The sequence below is a fragment of the Dicentrarchus labrax genome, unplaced genomic scaffold (assembly GCF_905237075.1).
Source record: "Dicentrarchus labrax unplaced genomic scaffold, dlabrax2021, whole genome shotgun sequence".
Classification (NCBI taxonomy): Eukaryota; Metazoa; Chordata; class Actinopteri; family Moronidae; genus Dicentrarchus; species Dicentrarchus labrax.
In genome coordinates, this window is record NW_026136702.1 from 13,715,309 (window position 1) to 13,734,153 (window position 18,845).

The 18,845-nt window shown below is 42.5% G+C and overlaps 1 protein-coding gene across 1 annotated transcript; it reads right to left on the reverse strand.

Annotated features, from left to right (window-relative positions):
* Positions 1-17,477: 17,477 nt before the first annotated feature.
* Positions 17,478-18,723, reverse strand: gnrh3 (gonadotropin-releasing hormone 3). The gene is made up of 4 exons (XM_051425140.1): positions 18,625-18,723; positions 18,295-18,437; positions 18,010-18,090; positions 17,478-17,705 (listed from the first exon to the last, which is right to left on the reverse strand). The coding sequence occupies exons 2-4, from the start codon at positions 18,430-18,432 to the stop codon at positions 17,652-17,654; spliced, it is 273 nt and encodes a 90-aa protein (XP_051281100.1). The 5' UTR covers positions 18,433-18,437; positions 18,625-18,723; the 3' UTR covers positions 17,478-17,651.
* Positions 18,724-18,845: the final 122 nt, after the last annotated feature.

Here is an 18,845-nt window from a genome sequence, read left to right on the forward strand (position 1 = left end):
TAGTGACATTAATCCAATTTGATTGGATATCTGCCTCACTTTGGTTAGAGCATTACTTTTGAGTTGAATCTGCACCTACAAAGACAAGGTTCCTGCTAAAAGTGATCAAGTACAGTGAAGTGCTATTTAAAATTCACATTTATTTATTTTGCATTCTGTATTATACCTGATAATTTTACCTTAAATCATTAAATTAAATTATATTTCTGTCTGTGTGCAGAATTGCACATGGACACTATACATTGTGCATTTGTGCTTTGAACTTGTACAGATAAAAACAGCTTTCACTCATGATCGTCCAAAGCTCAAAGCTTGTTGTATCTTAGAGGTTAAATAGGGGGGTTTAAAAGGAGGCTTTAGTTGAAAGCATATGGCATCCATGAGTGATCCTTTACATTCAGTGGCCATATACTGGTGTTTGTGTGCGGTTGAGTGGGTGTTGTCGCACTATTCTCAGGCAACGAGCCCAGACAGCCCTCACCCTCTCCTCTCTCTCTCTCTCACTCCCTCGCGCGGGACAGGCACAGCTGTCAGATCAAAATCAATCGCATTTTAAAGGACGTGCGAGCTAAATATTTCATTCTTGCCTTGGGAACCAATTAAGTGCTACATATGAAGTCAGAAGGACTGGTTGAGCCGGAGTCGTACTGGTGCGTACCAGCTGCTCCATTGCTTACACCAACCCCCCTTTACCCCATGCAAATGTGTCAGTGTGAACGTTCGAGTTCAATTACCTAGTGATGTTTTAAAAATGCACCAAAGCCAGACTGGCAGTCCGGAATTGGAGGGGATCCACCCCAGGTATGTTGTTTATTTAGTTGTTGTCTGTTGTGCTGGCTGTAACCCATTTGCCCTGATTGCAGATGTAAAGGATCCCAGCGATAGGAGGGACCGGGGCCTTCAAAGTGCCATGTGTCAGAGAACACCTCGCACCGGATGGCAGGGACAACTGGCATCTATTCCTCAAACCATGACCCCTGCCTCCATCTCCCATTACACTGCATCACTATTCACACACAGAAAAAAAAGTTATTTTCAAACTTAATCTTTGTGAATGTTTCCTCTGGGTGTCCTCTATATATTTTTTGCTGATTCCGATTTTTGTCTTTTTTATTTGCTCTTTTGTCCACTTCTCCGTTTCCTCTGCACTTAAATCAGATTCCCCGGGTATGATAAATCACTGGCTATGTATTCCTTTTGGAGTTGGAACAAGGTATTGCGTTCTTCCAGAGCATCTGCTTTGTCAATCTAAAGGACAAGTAAAAAACATTTTTTTTTTTACTAAAAGTGTGTGCTAAGACTGAAGAAAGGCAGGGGTGAAACAGATTAGAGGGTGAAAGAAGGAAAAAAAAGTCACACTAGGAAGGTTAAAGTGTGTATATGTGAGGTAAGGGGGAAGCTGAAGGCGTGTACAGTATGTGACTGAAAACGAAAGAGTTGGTAGCCTAAGTGGAAAAGAGGACATCTGAGAATGAAAAAAGAAAAAGTGAGAGAAAAACAAAAGCAGGGAGTAGAACAGGGACTGACATAGAATGAGGCAAAGTGAGAGACAGTGGCAAAAGGAAACAGTGTGAAAGAGAGAGTGAGAGAAAGGAAAAGTGGGAGAGAAAGAGAGAGAGAGAGACAGGGAGGGAGTATGATTGATAACGGTGCTGACAGAACCCCTCTGGCCATGCTCTCTGTGGCAGTTTGGGGAGACAGGGCCTCCCCGCGTGAGACCGAGCTGCCCCTCGCCACTGTCCCAGCACACACTCCACATCTGGTGGGATCGCCCACGCTAGGTCAGGGGTCACGGCACCATGGGGCTACTTTCGGACTCACATCCCCAGAATGCTTGGAGAAAAACACAAGGCCTGACGGGTCTGTGCAATAATCAGCATTTTGAAAGTACAAGCATGAGCCTAATCACTCCTCAGGAATATGTTTGCTTTGCATTGACCTGGGGAAAAGGTAGAAGACGAAAAAAAAGAAGAAAAATATTGCTTTTTTATTTTTTAGCAAAACTGTGATGACATGGAGTATCACAAAAACAAAATCTCTGTAGAAGGTAAGCAGAGATTAATGTGCTGATGTGCAATGTGTGCCCTGTGTGTGTGTGTGTGTGTGTGTGTGTGTGTGTGTGTGTGTTCAAATTTAGTATATGTGTGTGCATTACTGCCCGTGTACGAGGAGACAACACTGATGAATTAGAGATAAATAATGAAGTAGCTTGGGGACTGATTTGTGATAGCAAGAGGGCCCATCAACAGAGAACACTAATACTTTTGAATGCTATGCCGTTTGATGTTGATCAAGTTCAACTCGGTTGACAGGGCTGAGAAGACTGTGGGGAACACAGGGACCGTACTAAAGAACCTACTCAGACAGGTGAAAGAGGAGAGGGACAATACCACTCAGACACACTCACGTACGCAGCCACTCACACATACAAACCCACACCTAACCACACACACATACACACAGGATGAGGAACCCTCATCCAGTTCGCAGAGTTATTTAAACATTTTACCTTTAAACAAGAAAAGGTTAACTCTGTCCTCGTATAATCAAATGTGTTTTATTCCATTTTAGAATCGACTTTTTGATAATTAACCGGGTGAAATTCTTATAAGAAATACACATTAAATGGCTTAGTGCCCCACCAATTTGTGTCTATAGACATTCATGACATGCCACTGTTCCTCTATTGCTTGGGGCATGGGTCATTTTGAAAGTGTCACCATTTAACCGGGGGGAGGGTTTGGTCTCCATACCTCCAGCATTAGCCCATGTGGGCAGAGTTCGGGTGTGTGGAGAGCGTGGCCTCATTATGAAGGAGATAAAGACCGTTAAGGCTGTTTGGTCTTGGGCCGGCTCCAGCCCCTATGGTGAAACACACCTGCTCCCCTCTTTAAAAAGCCCTGCTCCAGTTTAGCTCTTGGCCACGGACGAGTAATGACCTATCCAGGGGGCCGTAACGCCCGCTTCGTTTAGCCTGTCGTTAAGACCCAGAGTCAGCAGCATACTGCGGCACAGTACCGTGCCAAAACTCAGTACAGGGTGTCCTTGCCAAAGATCTAACATCAAGCCTACTCTGTTAGAATATGGATAACTAACTAGCTAACCACATTAATGAAATGGCAGAATAAATTTGGCAGCTTTACTCTACACTTGAAGAATTTCTTTTAGACATATTGTCAGTTGGGTTTGATACTTTGATAATTCAACTGAATCATCAACATGCATAAAAATCAAAAAATAAGCCCTTGTATCTCAGCCAATAGGAGCACACTCAAGAATACAGTATCCACTTAGTAATTAGAGAACATAAAGTTGCAGCTTGACACTGCTTGGTTTCCCATTGTTGTCCTGTCTTTGTTGTTGCACACACAAACACAGCACATACAGACATGCACAAACACACTCAGTGAAGACACACTGAACGTGCCTGTGTGCAACATGCATGTGCACACAAAAATACATACAGAGGCGCACACATGCATGCACACGCATTTACACACACAAACACGCTCACACACATATAAAGATTTCCCAGTTTCCCAGTTATGTTTTCATCAAAGCTTTTCTTTGGCACTACAGAGCAGCGTCAGTATGGTAATGTGTTGTGCTGCCTGGAAAGCTGTCAAAAAGCTCCCACCTTGGATGAGAGACCACGGTAATTCAACTGGGCTCCTGTCTTCTGTGTGTTCAGGTCTCCTCATTATTCCGCTTTGCAGGGTAATGGCGTCTTGCACTGTTTTATCTGTCAGCTCACAGCAAACTATAGTTTTTTAGCCCTGTATATTAGATGCTAACATCAAAGGCAGCTGTCTTGACACAGGAGAGAAAGAAAAAAATTGTTGCGTAAAAAAAATGGAAACACTCCCGGTAGGCGAAAATTGAATCTCTTTACGTCTGGGGTGATGTGTGTATTGAGAATAGATTTGCTGGTTGGTGTCTATGTGTTTGTTCTCGAGTAAACAGCAAGGCTTGTTTGGGTGTAACTGTCAGGTATATGCGTGTGCCCCGTGTGAAAATGGGTTTGTTCGCAAAGTGGGAGTTAGAAAAAAAACAGCAACACAAATTCACTCTAGCTGTCTGATCAATGGGGATTTAAGTTACCACTGACAACTGCATAGCAGATGTCAAGAGACATAGACCCCTCGCATACCGTAGCAATGCTAGCCGCATATTCTATCAGCAGGTTTTGTGACTTGTCTCTTTTTACCCAGCTGAACGCCTCTGAGAAGTGATTTGTACATGCACTAGTTAGATCATTTGAGCACACATTTTTGTTTGGAGTTGTATTCAAGTTTCAAGAAAAGTGTGCTCCTAGAACTTAAGTCTGGCACCATCCTGGTTCCCCACCTGCACTCACCTCTATTTGGGCATGCAGGGCTTTTGCCCCCTTGGGTGGTAGTGGCAGATTTGTATACATGGGTGTGTGTGTATGTTGAGGTAAGATCTGTGTTTATAGGAGTAGATGAATGTGTGTGTGAGTGTGTGTGTGTGTGTGTGTGTGTGTGTGTGTGTGTGTGTGTGGTGTGTGTGGTTGGGGGGTAGGGTTCTTCAGAAGACGCGGGTAGAGCAAATTAAAACTCACCGCAGGAAATGAGCGCCCTTGGCACTCCTCTTCCCAAGCAGCTGCACACACCCCAACCATCATCTGCCATTTTGACACATCCACGGGGCGTAGCAGGCAGCGACAAGGGGGGAGCGAGGGGTGCCAACGCGACACCCACGGCTGCGAGCATCGCCGGGCCGCAGCCTCCAGCCAAACAGGTGTGTGACATCATGCCGCTGGTTCCTCTTCAGGGGCCCGGGGAGCAGGCTGGGGGACCAGAGCAGAGAGGGGGGTGGAGGAGGAAACAAAGGGAGGTTAGGTCTCTACCTGACAAGCTCATTGATAACGTTTGGGACACGAGCCCTGAAGTAGATGGCAAATTGCCTCTAATGTCTCCCGGAGATCACGGGCCAAAGTCAGGTGCTGGGCGCTAAATGGGCTCATTAGTTATGATTTTTTTCTTTCTTTTTTTGGACTTTGCAAGGAGTTTTACACACACACAAACACACATGCACACGCACACCATGTCAGAGATAGTTGAAGCCAGAGGGCTTTTGCAAACTTGGGACGTCATCATAACTCAAGACAGGGTTATAGTTGAGTCCAAGTGTTGAGACCTTTTCCGCTCAGCTCTTGTAGCACATACAAAACAGGACATTTTTGGTTTGGAGTTTGACTATTTCAACAACTGAGACATGCTGAGTTATCTAGGGAATACACAAGTCAAATCCAAATGATCTGAAATCAATCCCACGCAGACACTGAACACTGTAATTTTTTTCATCAAATCTGTAACCAGAACAAAACTTAACAGAGAGACAACAAATGAAATCAGCACGTACATATTTAGAATTCTCGGCACGTCTCCCACATACACCCCTCTTCACACTTCAGTCGAATCCCCCAGCGACAGATCCTGTAACAGAGGAGAGGGAGGCTGTGAGTAGCCTGGGGGGTTCCTAAAGGCACCCGTCTGGGACCTGCTTCATAATCAGTGGACAGAGAGGATAGTGGTGGTACGGCTTCCCAGAGCCACTCTCTCCCCCTGGCTGCCCGAACTCTGGTAAGCACCCCAGGGCTACCTGTTAAGGTGTTCCCCCTGGTCCAGTCTCTCTTCCTGGGCAAAAAACTCACATGCAGTCGGCTGTCTCCAGTCTACAGTGAACAAGATCATGTTGCTGATTGGCTGAGAGGGACAAGGAGGGTGGTTTTGTATTGTTGATGTGCATTTGTACACAAATTAATGTTGATGTAGACATGCTTATGCATGTGTGGGCACATTATGCATGTGTGAGCACAACTACATCTGTGTGTATCTTCTAATGCCTGCACATGTTGCTGCAATGTACAAATGTTTTGCACGACTTCTTGTGTTACTAAGAGGAGGTATATTATTGTTAGTTGTCAAGGAGATTGCAAGGGAGCTGGAATTACTCACCCACATGGACATAACTGCATGCCAAGTAACAGCCTGGACAATACAAGCCTCTCTGCAGACCTCTTTGGCCCTTATCAACAATAATGCTTGTTAATAACGTGAAATGCCTCTAATTAGTCTGCAGTGAAATTAACTGCTGTAGCCTAACAAGAAATGATCTTCCTGATAATAAAAAATTTAAAAAGACAGCAGCTCAGAGATAACAGACACTAAAGATGAAATATGGCTACTGATGTGTGTTGTTGGATTTTTTTATTTATTTTTTTGCTCTTTAGAAAAGTACATTATGACATGTTGGCTAGGATCTGTTTTATCTGTCTGAGTTTTTATTGTAGTTACTGTAGGTATATGTAACATTGGCTCTGTTTCTGTTTCCATAGTCAAGAACAATATTCCCTTGACTGTGCCTCAGGGTATCTCTCCTCCTTTCCGCTGTTCTACAGCAGACCTCAACATCACCACTGCTGTTGTAGATGCAGAAAACACAGTAGTGGTAAGAAACCAAGGAGGCAGGTCTGGGGCTGCAGTCGTGGACTTTCTAATTCAGGCCCTGGCCAAGGGATCTGGGAGACAGAGTAGATTTTAACAAACACACTGGCCATTTCCAAATCTGCCGTGTGTGCTCAGCCGTCCATGGTTCTCCAAGATATCTGGAGGAGAGGGAGGGTGGGTGGGAGGCTTCAGGGAGGTGGGGTGTACAAGGCGGAGAGAGCCAGGACTGTGCCGTCTCTCCAGTTTGGTTTGGTCCGAGCACAGAGCCAGCTGGCCTCATTAGGACTTGATGGGAGGCGGGCTGGCATGAGACGTGCACATGCATGCACACATCAACAAATGTAGTGTGAAGCGTGGCCTGATGCCCGTGAAAGACCCACACGAAAGTTTTTTTTTTTTGCAGTTTTTTTTTTTTTAATGGAGTGCACTGTGGCTTATGGGCAGAGGGAGTGTATGATGTGGGAAAACATGATCATTAGTTTATGTCTCTCTTTAAGGTGCTGTCTTTACCTGGCTCACCTGAGCTACCTCAGTGCGCTTGAGTGCTTGTGTGAGGGAAGAGCGAACCATGAACAGGGGCAATGAGGGTTGGGGTTGGATGGAGTGGAGTGGGTATAAAGAGACGAGAGGATATGATTCATGGTAGGGTGGGTTCATCACGAGAGACGGCCGCTGACCTACAGTCTGAGGGCCGTTGGACCGGAACCAAGGCCTTGTTCCGACAGAGCGAGTGTAGCGTGAGCTGTGACGGATGGCGCCGGTCTGTTTGAGAGCCCCTGAGCAGGTGTGTGTCTCGCTCACATCTGCAGGCAAGCACAGTGAACCGAGACCAAATGGCAGACGCACGGGGCCCATCGGGTACCTGTGCACTGAGACACACTAATGATTATGGATGCAGGCCTATTAACGGTCACATCTGTAAGGGAGAACAACAACCAGCGCACTGGGAGTGAGTCAGCAGTTTTAAGTCCCCTCTGGAACACAGACATGCTGGTGTCAATGTTGGGATAAAAACTCAAGTCAAAATGCTGCCTTTCCCTCAGTTCAGGTCCAGGTATGGACCTCAGCTCTGCTCAGGCTCCATCGAAAATGATGAGGCGCTCTGGCCTCCTTGAGAGAAGACTTTAGGAAGTTTACTTGTTGAACTTGAAAACTGACACATAGTTGTTCTGGATTTCAGGACAGAAACTGAAGGACATTCTGAGTAGGAAAAAAAAAAAGAACTTGCTGTTACAGCTCACCACTAAATTATCTAATGAATTCATCAGCTTAAAAACAGCGTTAAATATTTATTCTAAGAGTATAGGTAATAAATTAAATATTACTCATTGACTCATTATTTAAAAATGCATAATATGATTTGCATAGTTTTATCCTGATAGGAAATAATAATGGGTAGTTGTCTTGTAGCGTCTTTCATGACGGATGAAGCTTGCGTCTTTTTGTTCCCTCATCATCCCTCTCTCCTACTTGCTTCTCATTAAAGTTTTAACGGAGGCTGTTTTAATTGTCAATCCTTTGACAGGTTGATAAAAGCAACTTGACAATTAAGTTCATTGGCTCTGCTATGCATATTAATTAGGTCTTATTTGGGTTTCTATTGTTATTGGAAGGAGCACTCATGGTGTAGCAAAATGTCATCCATTAACTTCCCTCTTCTCAGAACTTAATGTAATTAAGCTTGCTATTGTATGACTACGAGAGGAGACTCAAGAGAGGGGAACTTTTAGTATTCATTGTATAAATGAGTAATGCCATTCCTGTGACACTGCAACAACGCTATTTCTCCAAAATCAGCCATTCACAACTTTATTATCTGTAACAAGTGCTGCCAGCTCCTGTTTGGTTAACAGACAAAGGAAGCTTGCTTTCATGTCATTGTGTGTGTATTCACATGTGCATGTGCATGTACTGTACGTGTGTCTATGTGTGTGTGTGTGTGTGTGTGTGTGTGTGTGTGTGCTTTGTATGTGTGTTTTTGTGTGTGTGCATCCGTATGTGGGTTTGTTTATGTATGTGTGAAGCAGAGAGATGAAGCGAGAGAGGGAGTGCGTGTCAGAGGGGAAAATGAAGCAGGACATAAAGGGTGCAGAGAGGCTCAGCATTGGGAGGGAGGGGAAAGAAAAACGAAGGAGTGGTGGGGTTGGAGGTGGGGTGGGGGTGTTCTAGCAGATTACCCAGTGCACCTTGCTCAACTCTGCAGGCCCACACACTCACATCAAAGTGGTACCCCCTATCTGCCCGAGGCTTAGTCGGCCCCTGTCCACCCCCCATGTCACTCCATACATCCTCCTGTTCATGTTGAATAATTGACAGTTCTGTTTTACATGCTCAGCATTTGCCAGGACATGGAAGTGTGACTCCAAACAGGGCATGACTCCGAGAGGTGCTGTGCGTTGGGTTGACTTCATTATTGTGCCCTGCTAATGCTCCGCGCACACCCTGAGCTGAATACCATCAAGCATAATCCATGGTGGAATAATCTGTTGAAACAGAGAGGTGGTTGCAGTAGTAAAGATGCATTTTTGCTGCGGTTTTATCGAGACTTAATTGTCCACATAGCTTAAAGAGTTTCCCTTCCCACATGTGAGTTGACAGCAGGTTTCATTTCGCAGCCAGGTTTATGAAGGGAGCAACAACTCCCTTCATTACAATGAGACTGTTTCAGCTCCTTCTTTGAAGATACTATGTACTGTCTGGTGTGTACTTACATTCTGAATCTGCTGAACTTGTTGGATGTCACTCAAGACCGCCAGAATGGCCGTGCATAGCAAAGGACAATGACTGCCATGGGTATGTGAAGGGGGCTAGAGTGTTTGTGCCAGGGCGATCTCTGAAGTCAAATAAGCCATTATCAGTCTGTCAAGCCAGGTCTCATTTGAGGTCTCTTAATAACAGTTAGGCAGTTTGGTGAAGTCTCTATCAATGCCCTGGTAATAGCTTTTTACAACTACTGTAGAGAAATTAGACAAAGAACTAAAGTGATAAAGTAAGGTTGCAACAGGGTGGTGTGTTCTTCCAGCTATAATCCCTGCCTGCATATGTGCTGAAATTAGAAAAATATCAAAGTACTTCCGGTGTTCTGTCTTTGCATCACATTGTATGGAAATTGAAGATTTACTGTAGTAGTGTAGGATGGTATAGTCCTTAAAGCAAGGGAGGGAAAGGCCTGGCTGTTCATTTGATAGTTTACCTTGACCCCTGAAGTGTGTCGCTCGCACCCTGAGGGCTTGGGCTGGCAAAACCTTTCTCAGTCCCCCCTGGGAATGATAATCTCAACGTGGGCGTTTACTACGGACACCAGACACAACACCATTAGCCACAGCTCCGCTGCTGCTCATTAGGACCCTCGATCGATATAGGCGGCCACAGAAATCGCCAGTGCTGCGGAACCAGCTATCACTCTTCAGAGTTATTATCGTAAACAGTACTGGCCAAGATTTAGGGCAGCACCCCACTTTTGCTGTTTCTGTTGGAAATAGAGGGTTGGGAGGGCAATAACTGACTGACTGAGGCCCTTCTAAGGAAATTATATTGTATCTCTTGTTCGGAAACTTTGCGCTGTGTGCAGTCATTGCCTTGCAATAAAATTAGAAGCAGTCAGGAAGCATTACTGTGTAGCTGCTCTGTTCTCTCTGGGGTTTGGTATTATGACATGGTCAGAGCAGAAAAACACTGACACAGAGGAAGTTCACTCATTACTGCGAAGATATTTGAGCGCTGATGTCTCCCTTATTGAGTGTCAAAAACAAATGAGTAGATTCAAGCACAAATATAATATTTGCTGAGTTTGCAAAGCAGCGCTGTAGACGAGATAAAATGTGTTATGGGAAAAAAATTGAAATCTATAGGGTTAAAATGGTTAAAACTAAATGCAGAATGACCACACTGTTTTTAAAATGTTTCAGTGGGACCGTGGGACCCCTGTTTGATATCACCATGACAAGATAATTTAATTATTTTCCAATTCTCCCCTCCAAAACATGAGGTGTGGAGACATTAGTCACAGGAAATTGTAGATGAAAAGACAAAAAAAGGGATAGTCCATTGGTTTCTGGCAGAGGAGAGAATAATATTGAGGCAAAATTGTGAAAATAAGAAAAAGGGGAGATGTATTGATTTTTGGTGGAGCCAGGGAAGGAAAAGAGAGGGAATAAAGAAGTGCTCTTTGGCCGACGTGTCCAAATGATGTCTCAGGGGAGGTTCTTAATGGTAGGGGGAGGGGTGGAGGGGGGTTAAGGGGGTGAGGTGGGGGTGACGGGGGCAGGTGCCTACCCTGACTAAGGCATGGAACTGCCCTTAGGCTAGGGCTAATGGTATTGGCTGAGCTTACTTTAAGCAGCTCTTTCCTAATGGCCAACTATGAGTGTGCCACAGGATAGACAGGTATTGATTGGTTCAAATGCTCTTGAGTTGACAAGAACTGAAAGTCCCTCAAGCATATACAATCTTGCAGCAAATTATGTCACACGGAAAGGTGATTAAAAACAGAAGCTTGGGGCAGGCACACTCATTAAAAGTGTATATGATATTTCTCTTGTTGTCCTTGTATGGCTCTCTCTTTGTGTTTACTCCTTTTTCTGCCAAAGCCTTTGTCTCTCTGGTGTTTGTTTTTTAGTTTTCTTGAGTGAGAAATGTCTGTTTATACATTGTGAAATTCTACCAGCAACACAGTCTTCAAACCTTGTTTTCCATAATAGAGATCCAGTGCATTGACTGTTGAACCTCCATTGCATCAGTCAAAGTGGTGCACATACTGTAGTTATGCACTTCATCAGTGGTGCAGAATTGTCATTTGAGTAGAGTCAAATGGTCTGACTTTTTTTTTTTTTTAAATGAATACAGGTGTGATGGTTATATTCTCGTTTTAAAAGGTGCAGCATACGGGTATAGTATACAGAGAACAATGCCATATATTTGCTTTGTTGTCATGCCCCCCTTCCTCATACACACATACAAAAAATGCTGTGTACAAGATTTTCTCTTATTCACAAGGGGCGCTTTCTAGACTGCTTGAGGCATCTGCTTTGATTGCATAATTCCCAAGAGACGAACAACACAAAACAAAAATACTGACTGAATTCAGACTTATAATATACCGAACAAATAACATACCAGCTCCACTCTTCAAAACCATAGTTCTCTAAAGAAAAGGAATTGGAGAGTAAATTCAAAGTTGAAAGCTTAGCTCTTTCGCAGTGAATGCAGGGATGAGGGTGAAAGATGAAACAAACTTTCTCCTGGCTGAAAATGTGCAGCATTACAAAAACAAATAGGCCATAGCATACGCATTTACGTACACTTTAACTTAAGTGGCACATATCAGAGATGCTATAAACCATTTTTTAGCCTTAAATGCTGTTGATATTTCAGGAATGACTGGTGAGGAAATGTTTTATTATGCAGAGGTAATACAACAGGTCCCCCACGTCATCTGGTGCTTTGCCAAGTGTAGCATGACAGTTTCAAGCAAAGTTAACAGTGCTGAACAAATGAAAGTTAAATTAAATGACGGGTCCTTTTTCTACAGCAAAACAAAAAAAACGAGAGAGAAGGATTTTCTGCATCCAAATGATACGGCTGCACTCAAAGCTCACAGTTTTCTTCTCTTTCGATTAAATGCTCTTTCTCTGGCTGTTTGTGTTTTACAGTGGAGTGTGCTACATCGCTACTTTCTTCTCTACAGGGGCCCCTGGGCTCCCCAAGCAATAGGAGTAAATTAGAGTGCACCTGTTCCAGCTCCAAGATAAGCCATCTCCAGAGGATTTCCTCTGAGTAAAATGAAGTGAGTGAAGAATAAACAGAATATCACAGCATTACTCCACCAAGGTGAAGTTGCTGCTGCTCTGGGGACACGGTTCGTTTTGCACAACACCCAGCAAAATATCCTCTATAAACCTCTGGATGTAAGACTGTAGGAATGGTCTCTGCTCACAGCGGAGAGAATAGGCGCTGCACTTTTGTGTTCCAACCAAGGCAGCGAGTCTGCTCCTCGACTGTATCTACTCACAACCTTGACTTGAAATGTTCTTATTTGTGGTCTGGGTTTTGTGGTTTGTTTCCAGCATGTTTTGACTCTGTGTCAACACATCTGCGATAGTCAAACATCAAACCACATACTTCCCCTTTTTCCATTCCTGTACTGCTGCCAGATATTTCTGAAAGTATCTAATTAAGTCAACTAAGAAAATTGTCAGTACATCTCTCCCCTCTTCCCATCAGCTAAGCCACATGAGTAACTCCTTGTATGTTTCTTAGAGGAAATAAAAGATGTAACCCCAGTGTGATGCCCAAAGACCGCTGACCATAGATGTCTAGAATGCAAAATTCACTCAGTTGGTTTACACATAAAAGGCATGGATAATTAGAGGAAAAATGTAATTCATCATACGTTTGATAATCAGTCTGATTTGGTCTCCTATCTGCACCAGGGTATTCAAATAACCCCCCTACTATTAGCACCCCACTCTCCCTCACACCAGTAGTCTGTTTTACCCTCTCTTTGTTCCCCTACAACACATTATCATTATTGTAGCTAATTGCATGGTTTGCCTTGAAGTTGTGCTGGAGACTCGTGATCTGGGGTTGAAACGTGGACAGGGATCCAGTCTTCTCCACAGCTTGCTTTACACTGCTAATTGCCGTTACCACAGGATAAGGCATGCTCCTCGCTGTGGCCAGCCGGACGAGGCTGGAACAGTCATGGGGTGGGTTGGGTGGGGGGATACTATCACACAAGGGTGGTAAGACGTGGGAGGGAGAGCCATGGGTGGCATAACTGAAGTGGGATGGGTAGACCAGATTGGGGAGGGAAAGGATAGCGGTTGGGGGTAAGCGGGGGGGATGGAACCGGCGTTAGATGTGGGTCAGCGGGAGTGGAGTACCCTAAAGATTACAGTTGGTTAATGCGACCCCTATCTGACAGGATCTGAGCCCTTACTCCCAGCAGAGGTGGACCCTGGCATTTGGGGAACCCAGCTATTAGTGAGGCTAATAAAGCCCGGGCAGAAAGTTTTGAACCTCCAGTAGTCCAGAGAAATTGTCCTGCCACAGGTCCAAAAGCTGGATGTTAGTTAATATAGTCCTAAATGACCGAAGAGAATCTTTAAATGCTTATTAATAAGACAGTGGAGCTGTGATGAGGTGTAAAAGACATCTATAGGCACCAATTTTCATTTTACAGTCTCTCCTAATAATTGTGTTTTTATGAACCTATCTTTTTTATTATCTTTGTTTATTAAAGAAGTGTAATGTGAGAGATGAGTTCATCTAACTCTGAAAATCTGAGATTTGTGTGAGCTCTGATAGTTTCTTAATTCAGATGGGAACGTTAGTTTTACACCACAGTATCAACTTCCAACTTCAAAATGAGTCACAGCTCCCGACGGGGTTTTAGAAAAAGGAAGTGGAATCACAGACATAACTAGTGACAAAGCCTCCATCACCTCATATAAGATCTCATTCCATCTGTGAGAACTTTGGGTCTACCCTAGAAAAATAATAAATATCCAACTCTCATGACTGGCGCTCGTTTTGTTCAAAAGGTGGCTTCAAGACCAAACAAAGGAAATGGTGTCATTAATGATATATATTATGAACTAGGGCCTCTTAGAACAGTTTCCTACAAATGCATGGATAAGGAGTTGATCTCTTTCCTAACAAAGGATCTCTAAAATATGAAGTGAAAAGCTACCCCAAGATGAAGCTGGTAAAGAAACAGGCGAGGAAGAGCCTATTTCCACAACACAAACAGATTTCCTGGCCTTTAGCAGTCTCTTACTGGGATACTTTGAGACATATCCATCAAAACACAGCTGTATTCATTCATATTTCATACCTCCTCCTTCTCCCAGTGCTTTAACACTGTTCTTTGATCAAAGGAGAAAAGTCGGATCACAACAGGAAGGTTCCCTGCCAGCCAAGAAGGAGAAGGAAGGCCAATCCACTACTGTACTGTACATGCTACGGTATAGATTGCTGTACTTCAACTTCAGTCACAAAAAAAGAAGAAAAAATTAGAATAAAATAAATGAATGCCTTGCAAATGCAAAACTAAGAACACTTGAGAAATGTATGACTTTCCACAGATTAAATGCTTTTATAAGAATCTCCACATTATACAGTGAGCTTGGTTTCAGGCCATGCGCAGTTCTATTGCAAAATTGTACAAAATACTTTTTGTTATAAACACAAACTCCATCACTCATCTTGCAGAAAAATTAACAATTTCTGCAGAGTTAGAGATGATTGATTGAAGTCTTTGTTAGATTTAGAGGAATAACAGTTTCTGCAACTCAAGTGATGGAATTGCTGAGAGACCGACAAGCCAGCAGCAGATTCAAAACACACAGCTCAAGAGTGTCACCATGTGGACGCGCCTGGATATGACAAAACAGTAACTGAGCAGCGCTGAGAGCAAATGTTTTACCTGTGAACGCAGCTCAATAAGAGCAGTCGTATTCTCATTTCTTCTCTGACCCCTTGCATAGTTTTGTTAAATATTTTTTTCCAATTAAATTTCATGTCAACTGCTTTACATTAATCCTTCAGCTTCTCTCTTTACCTCACCTCCACCATATCAATTCCAAGACATAGCACTTCCAAAGACCACTTTCAGTAAGGCTCTGGGAAAAAAAAGTGTTTGAAGACCTCCCTGACATTTAGACTCTCTCTGAAGATGACTTTGCCTTCTACTATAGCCTGCGGGAACATAATAAGACCCACACTAAACTTCAATTGATATGCAGTGCCAGATTCCTCTAGGGGAAATTATCATTCTGTTCATAATAAGAGCCACAACAAGCACCTGGAAAATGACTTTATTATACACTCCGCTTCAATAAAAGTTTCCTATGACCCATCCAAAACACACACACACGGTGAACGGAGCATAATCGTGATGAAATGAAAACTATATTATGCATATGATAGAATGCTTATTTGATGGTAGGCTGTGCGAGGATGCACATCTGCTCGGGTGTGCTTGATTGGCAGGTGTGTTAATGTAGCGCTGTAGCCTTGGATGGAGGTGCTCTGAGACCCCTTTTTCCTGAAGTCATTATCCAAATATGTTCTGTTTTTCAAACAAATGAATAGCACAAAAATCAAAGTATCAAAAATGTATTGCCCTTCATAATGGAATTCCCTCTGAGCAAGGACATATAACAATGGGCCATTCTCAGCTTCCTGTGCTTTCCCTCTCTATATGCCAATGGATGTGACCTCCACAGCTTTAACAATGGGGCATCCAGCAGCATAAGCACTTGGCTTCTCGCCACAGCCACTACGTGCAGTAAGGTTGCTTTCATCTTTGTTGTTATATTTAAGGATGACATCCTAGCCTGTCGGCCTCTACTATTGTCTTCACCGTGATTATTTTCTACCGTTGTTTAGCCCCAGTTGTGGCTCTTTGATGAAAAGGTCGCCACTCAATTGGAAAACAGTCATTAAAATGCGGTGGGTACTATTCACCAGTGTGCATGGGGGAACCAACTCAACTGAGCTGGTTAATCAAAAGTTAATTATATAATTTTCATGCAGATGAGGGAAACATTCAAATGAATCCCAACTCTACAATCATTACAAAAAATAAATAAAGAAATAATTCTAAAATGCTATAAAATGTTCAGGGACCGGGAGGCTGTAAACAATATGAAGTTTAATTTGAGGTAAACAAAGTGAATATCCACCAGGGGGTCTGGGAAGGAGAAAGTGAGGTTAAATCAAATTTGGAAACATAGATACCAGCAGGTTTTGTTGTCCTGATATACGTGCAATTAGGCAGGTCCTTGATGAGGACACTGGGAGGGAGAAAGTTGGCTTTCACAGTAAATGCTTTGGGATTATTTAAAGGGAATTTATGGGATTTTATGCTTTATCTGTAAACATTAATTATTCTCACACAAGTATACCAAATTGAATTAAAACCATATTTTAGGAAATGTTATAAAAGCATAATTATCTTTTATGAGGATGTTGCAAACTTATTGAACTCCATAAAGATAAGTATAAATCAATTCCAGGAAGTCTCATAGTGACTTTCATAAGAAAACGCCTTGGACAACGTTTTCTTCTGTAACTTTGTCAAAGAACGTAAAGTAGCACTTTACAAAGAAATCTCAAGTCTTTCCTCATCAAAGGAAATGATTGTGTTATGCAAATTACAACTATGAATATTAAACCAACGATGTGAAGTATCACAAATGAGCAAGCATTGTTCTGGAAGTGCAATGGAATGTGGTTTAATTTCTCTTTAATTCTATGTGCTTTTATAATGTTCACCTTTTCCCAGTTGTGCCAGCGGGTTTGGGTTCATTGGTGTGCATTACAACCGCGCTCTAACAATGCAGGGCCTCCACGGTGTCAGCACAGTTCATGAATCCTAGCCCCTTATGCACCAGGCGATTAGTATGGTGCTCTGTCTGTGGGGCTTTGCCAGAAAATGAGTTCTCTTTAAAACATATGCCCCCTGCTGATTCTTTTCCTTTCCTGATATGAAATTCCAATTTTTATAATGAACACCAATTTCCTGTACGGAGAGGGTGGGGGAAAAAAAGTTTTGGATGACTGCAGTTATCCTAAATTAGAGGAAAGCTATTGTGGACATCACAAGCAAAAAATATTTAGATGAGTGTATTTCAGTTTCTGGGCTAATCAACATTCTGGTACGAACACAAAAATCAGCTAGTGTAATTTTCCACATCACATATGCACATGACTGGTGTGGCAGAAAATGGAATTACCAAAACTGTAACAAATTCAATTAAGTGATTGATTTCTAATAAATTGGCTTAATCACCAGCTGTTGTCATGCTAAGATTGTTGTGTCACAAGTTTGTCATGCTTGTCGGTCGTGGCTGCTTTACAAAGACAATTTAATCTATTTACGGGCACTCAAACAGCATTTTATACGTAAATAGGATCATTTCAGTTCTAATGACCAGATCTACAAGGCGAGATTACACATTATGACAATCTGATTGAACAAAAGGTTTGATCATCTCATCAGATTTCAAAAACTTTATTACAATTTTAAACGGATTTAAATGTTACAGACATACATGTAATTGAGATCTGTGCAATGATTTGAAGTCAGTATCCTGCACCCGGCCGATCCATCACTGGTGTTGATCATGATGCAAGTACAGTCTGTGTTTTTTCTTCATTTTTTGTAGCTCTTCAATTATTAGGGAACCTTTTCTTTCGGTCAAAATGACTGGAATCATCATTAATCTGAAGGGGTTGAAATTAAATCTCAGTTGATTTTCTGTTTAAATATTTAATCTAAGAAATATTTAAATTTTCATTTTCATGATAGCAAACAAGTCTGAGTAAATTAGCATTACATTCAGAAAGATAAAATTAAACATTCATATATTCAATAAAACAAAAAAGGGAAAAATAAAAACAGTCATTGAGCAGTTTGTATATTGTCATTGCTGCTTTGGAACACAGTGGCACACAGTGGTGTAGTGTACATTAATATTGTACAATTGAAGTAGACATTGGTGATAAATTATGTATAATGAGCACTTACTACATTGTATGGTCTAAGTCTCTCTTGGGTTTGGGCACTCGCCTCTTCAGGAAGAGACACCACTTCTCCTGTACCCATCATCTAAGTACAATCAAATAGAGATTTTAGTAGATGAAAGTTGGTGTAAGATCTGGACCCAACATAACATATACAGCATCTTAAAATAAGAAAAAAAGCCAGTCATTCTGAAGTATTTCTGTTACATTTTCTGTTAAATTTCATAAAGACACCACATTTCCTGAAACTGTAGAATCATTCACATAAAAAAATAAATAAATCACTCACCCTGATGGTTGCCTCTAGCTCTCCCACACTTCTCTTCCCACCTGGTAGCCATCCATAGGACCAGTGCTGGGACAGGGTGACCTGAACCACCAACGCCAACAACAACACCTGCACCATCACTCTGCTGTTCGCTTCCATTAGAGCTGCAGGGGAAGCCAAATTTGTAATAAAAACAATACTGTCACAGTCTCCTCTCTCACAGCCCCACGGCTCGCAAACCATGGGATATAAAGCATTGCCCAACATTAGTAAACAACATTTTAGACAGTAATTAATAAGAGGAGTAATTCTAACTTAATGAACATTGAACAAACTTCATTGAGGACTCACCTCTGTATTTGCCTTGTTAGCATGTGGTGCATTAGCCAGAGGGAGGTTTTATAGGTGTTGTAGAAGGATGCTGTCAGGATTATAATCCCCTCTCTGCAGGTGTGACACATTTACAGACTAATGGGACACAAAATACTACTAATGGAGTTGGCTAAGTGCTTAGATATGCTGACATCACTGTGAGGGTTCAAACAGCATAAAATATATATCAAAATTGTCTT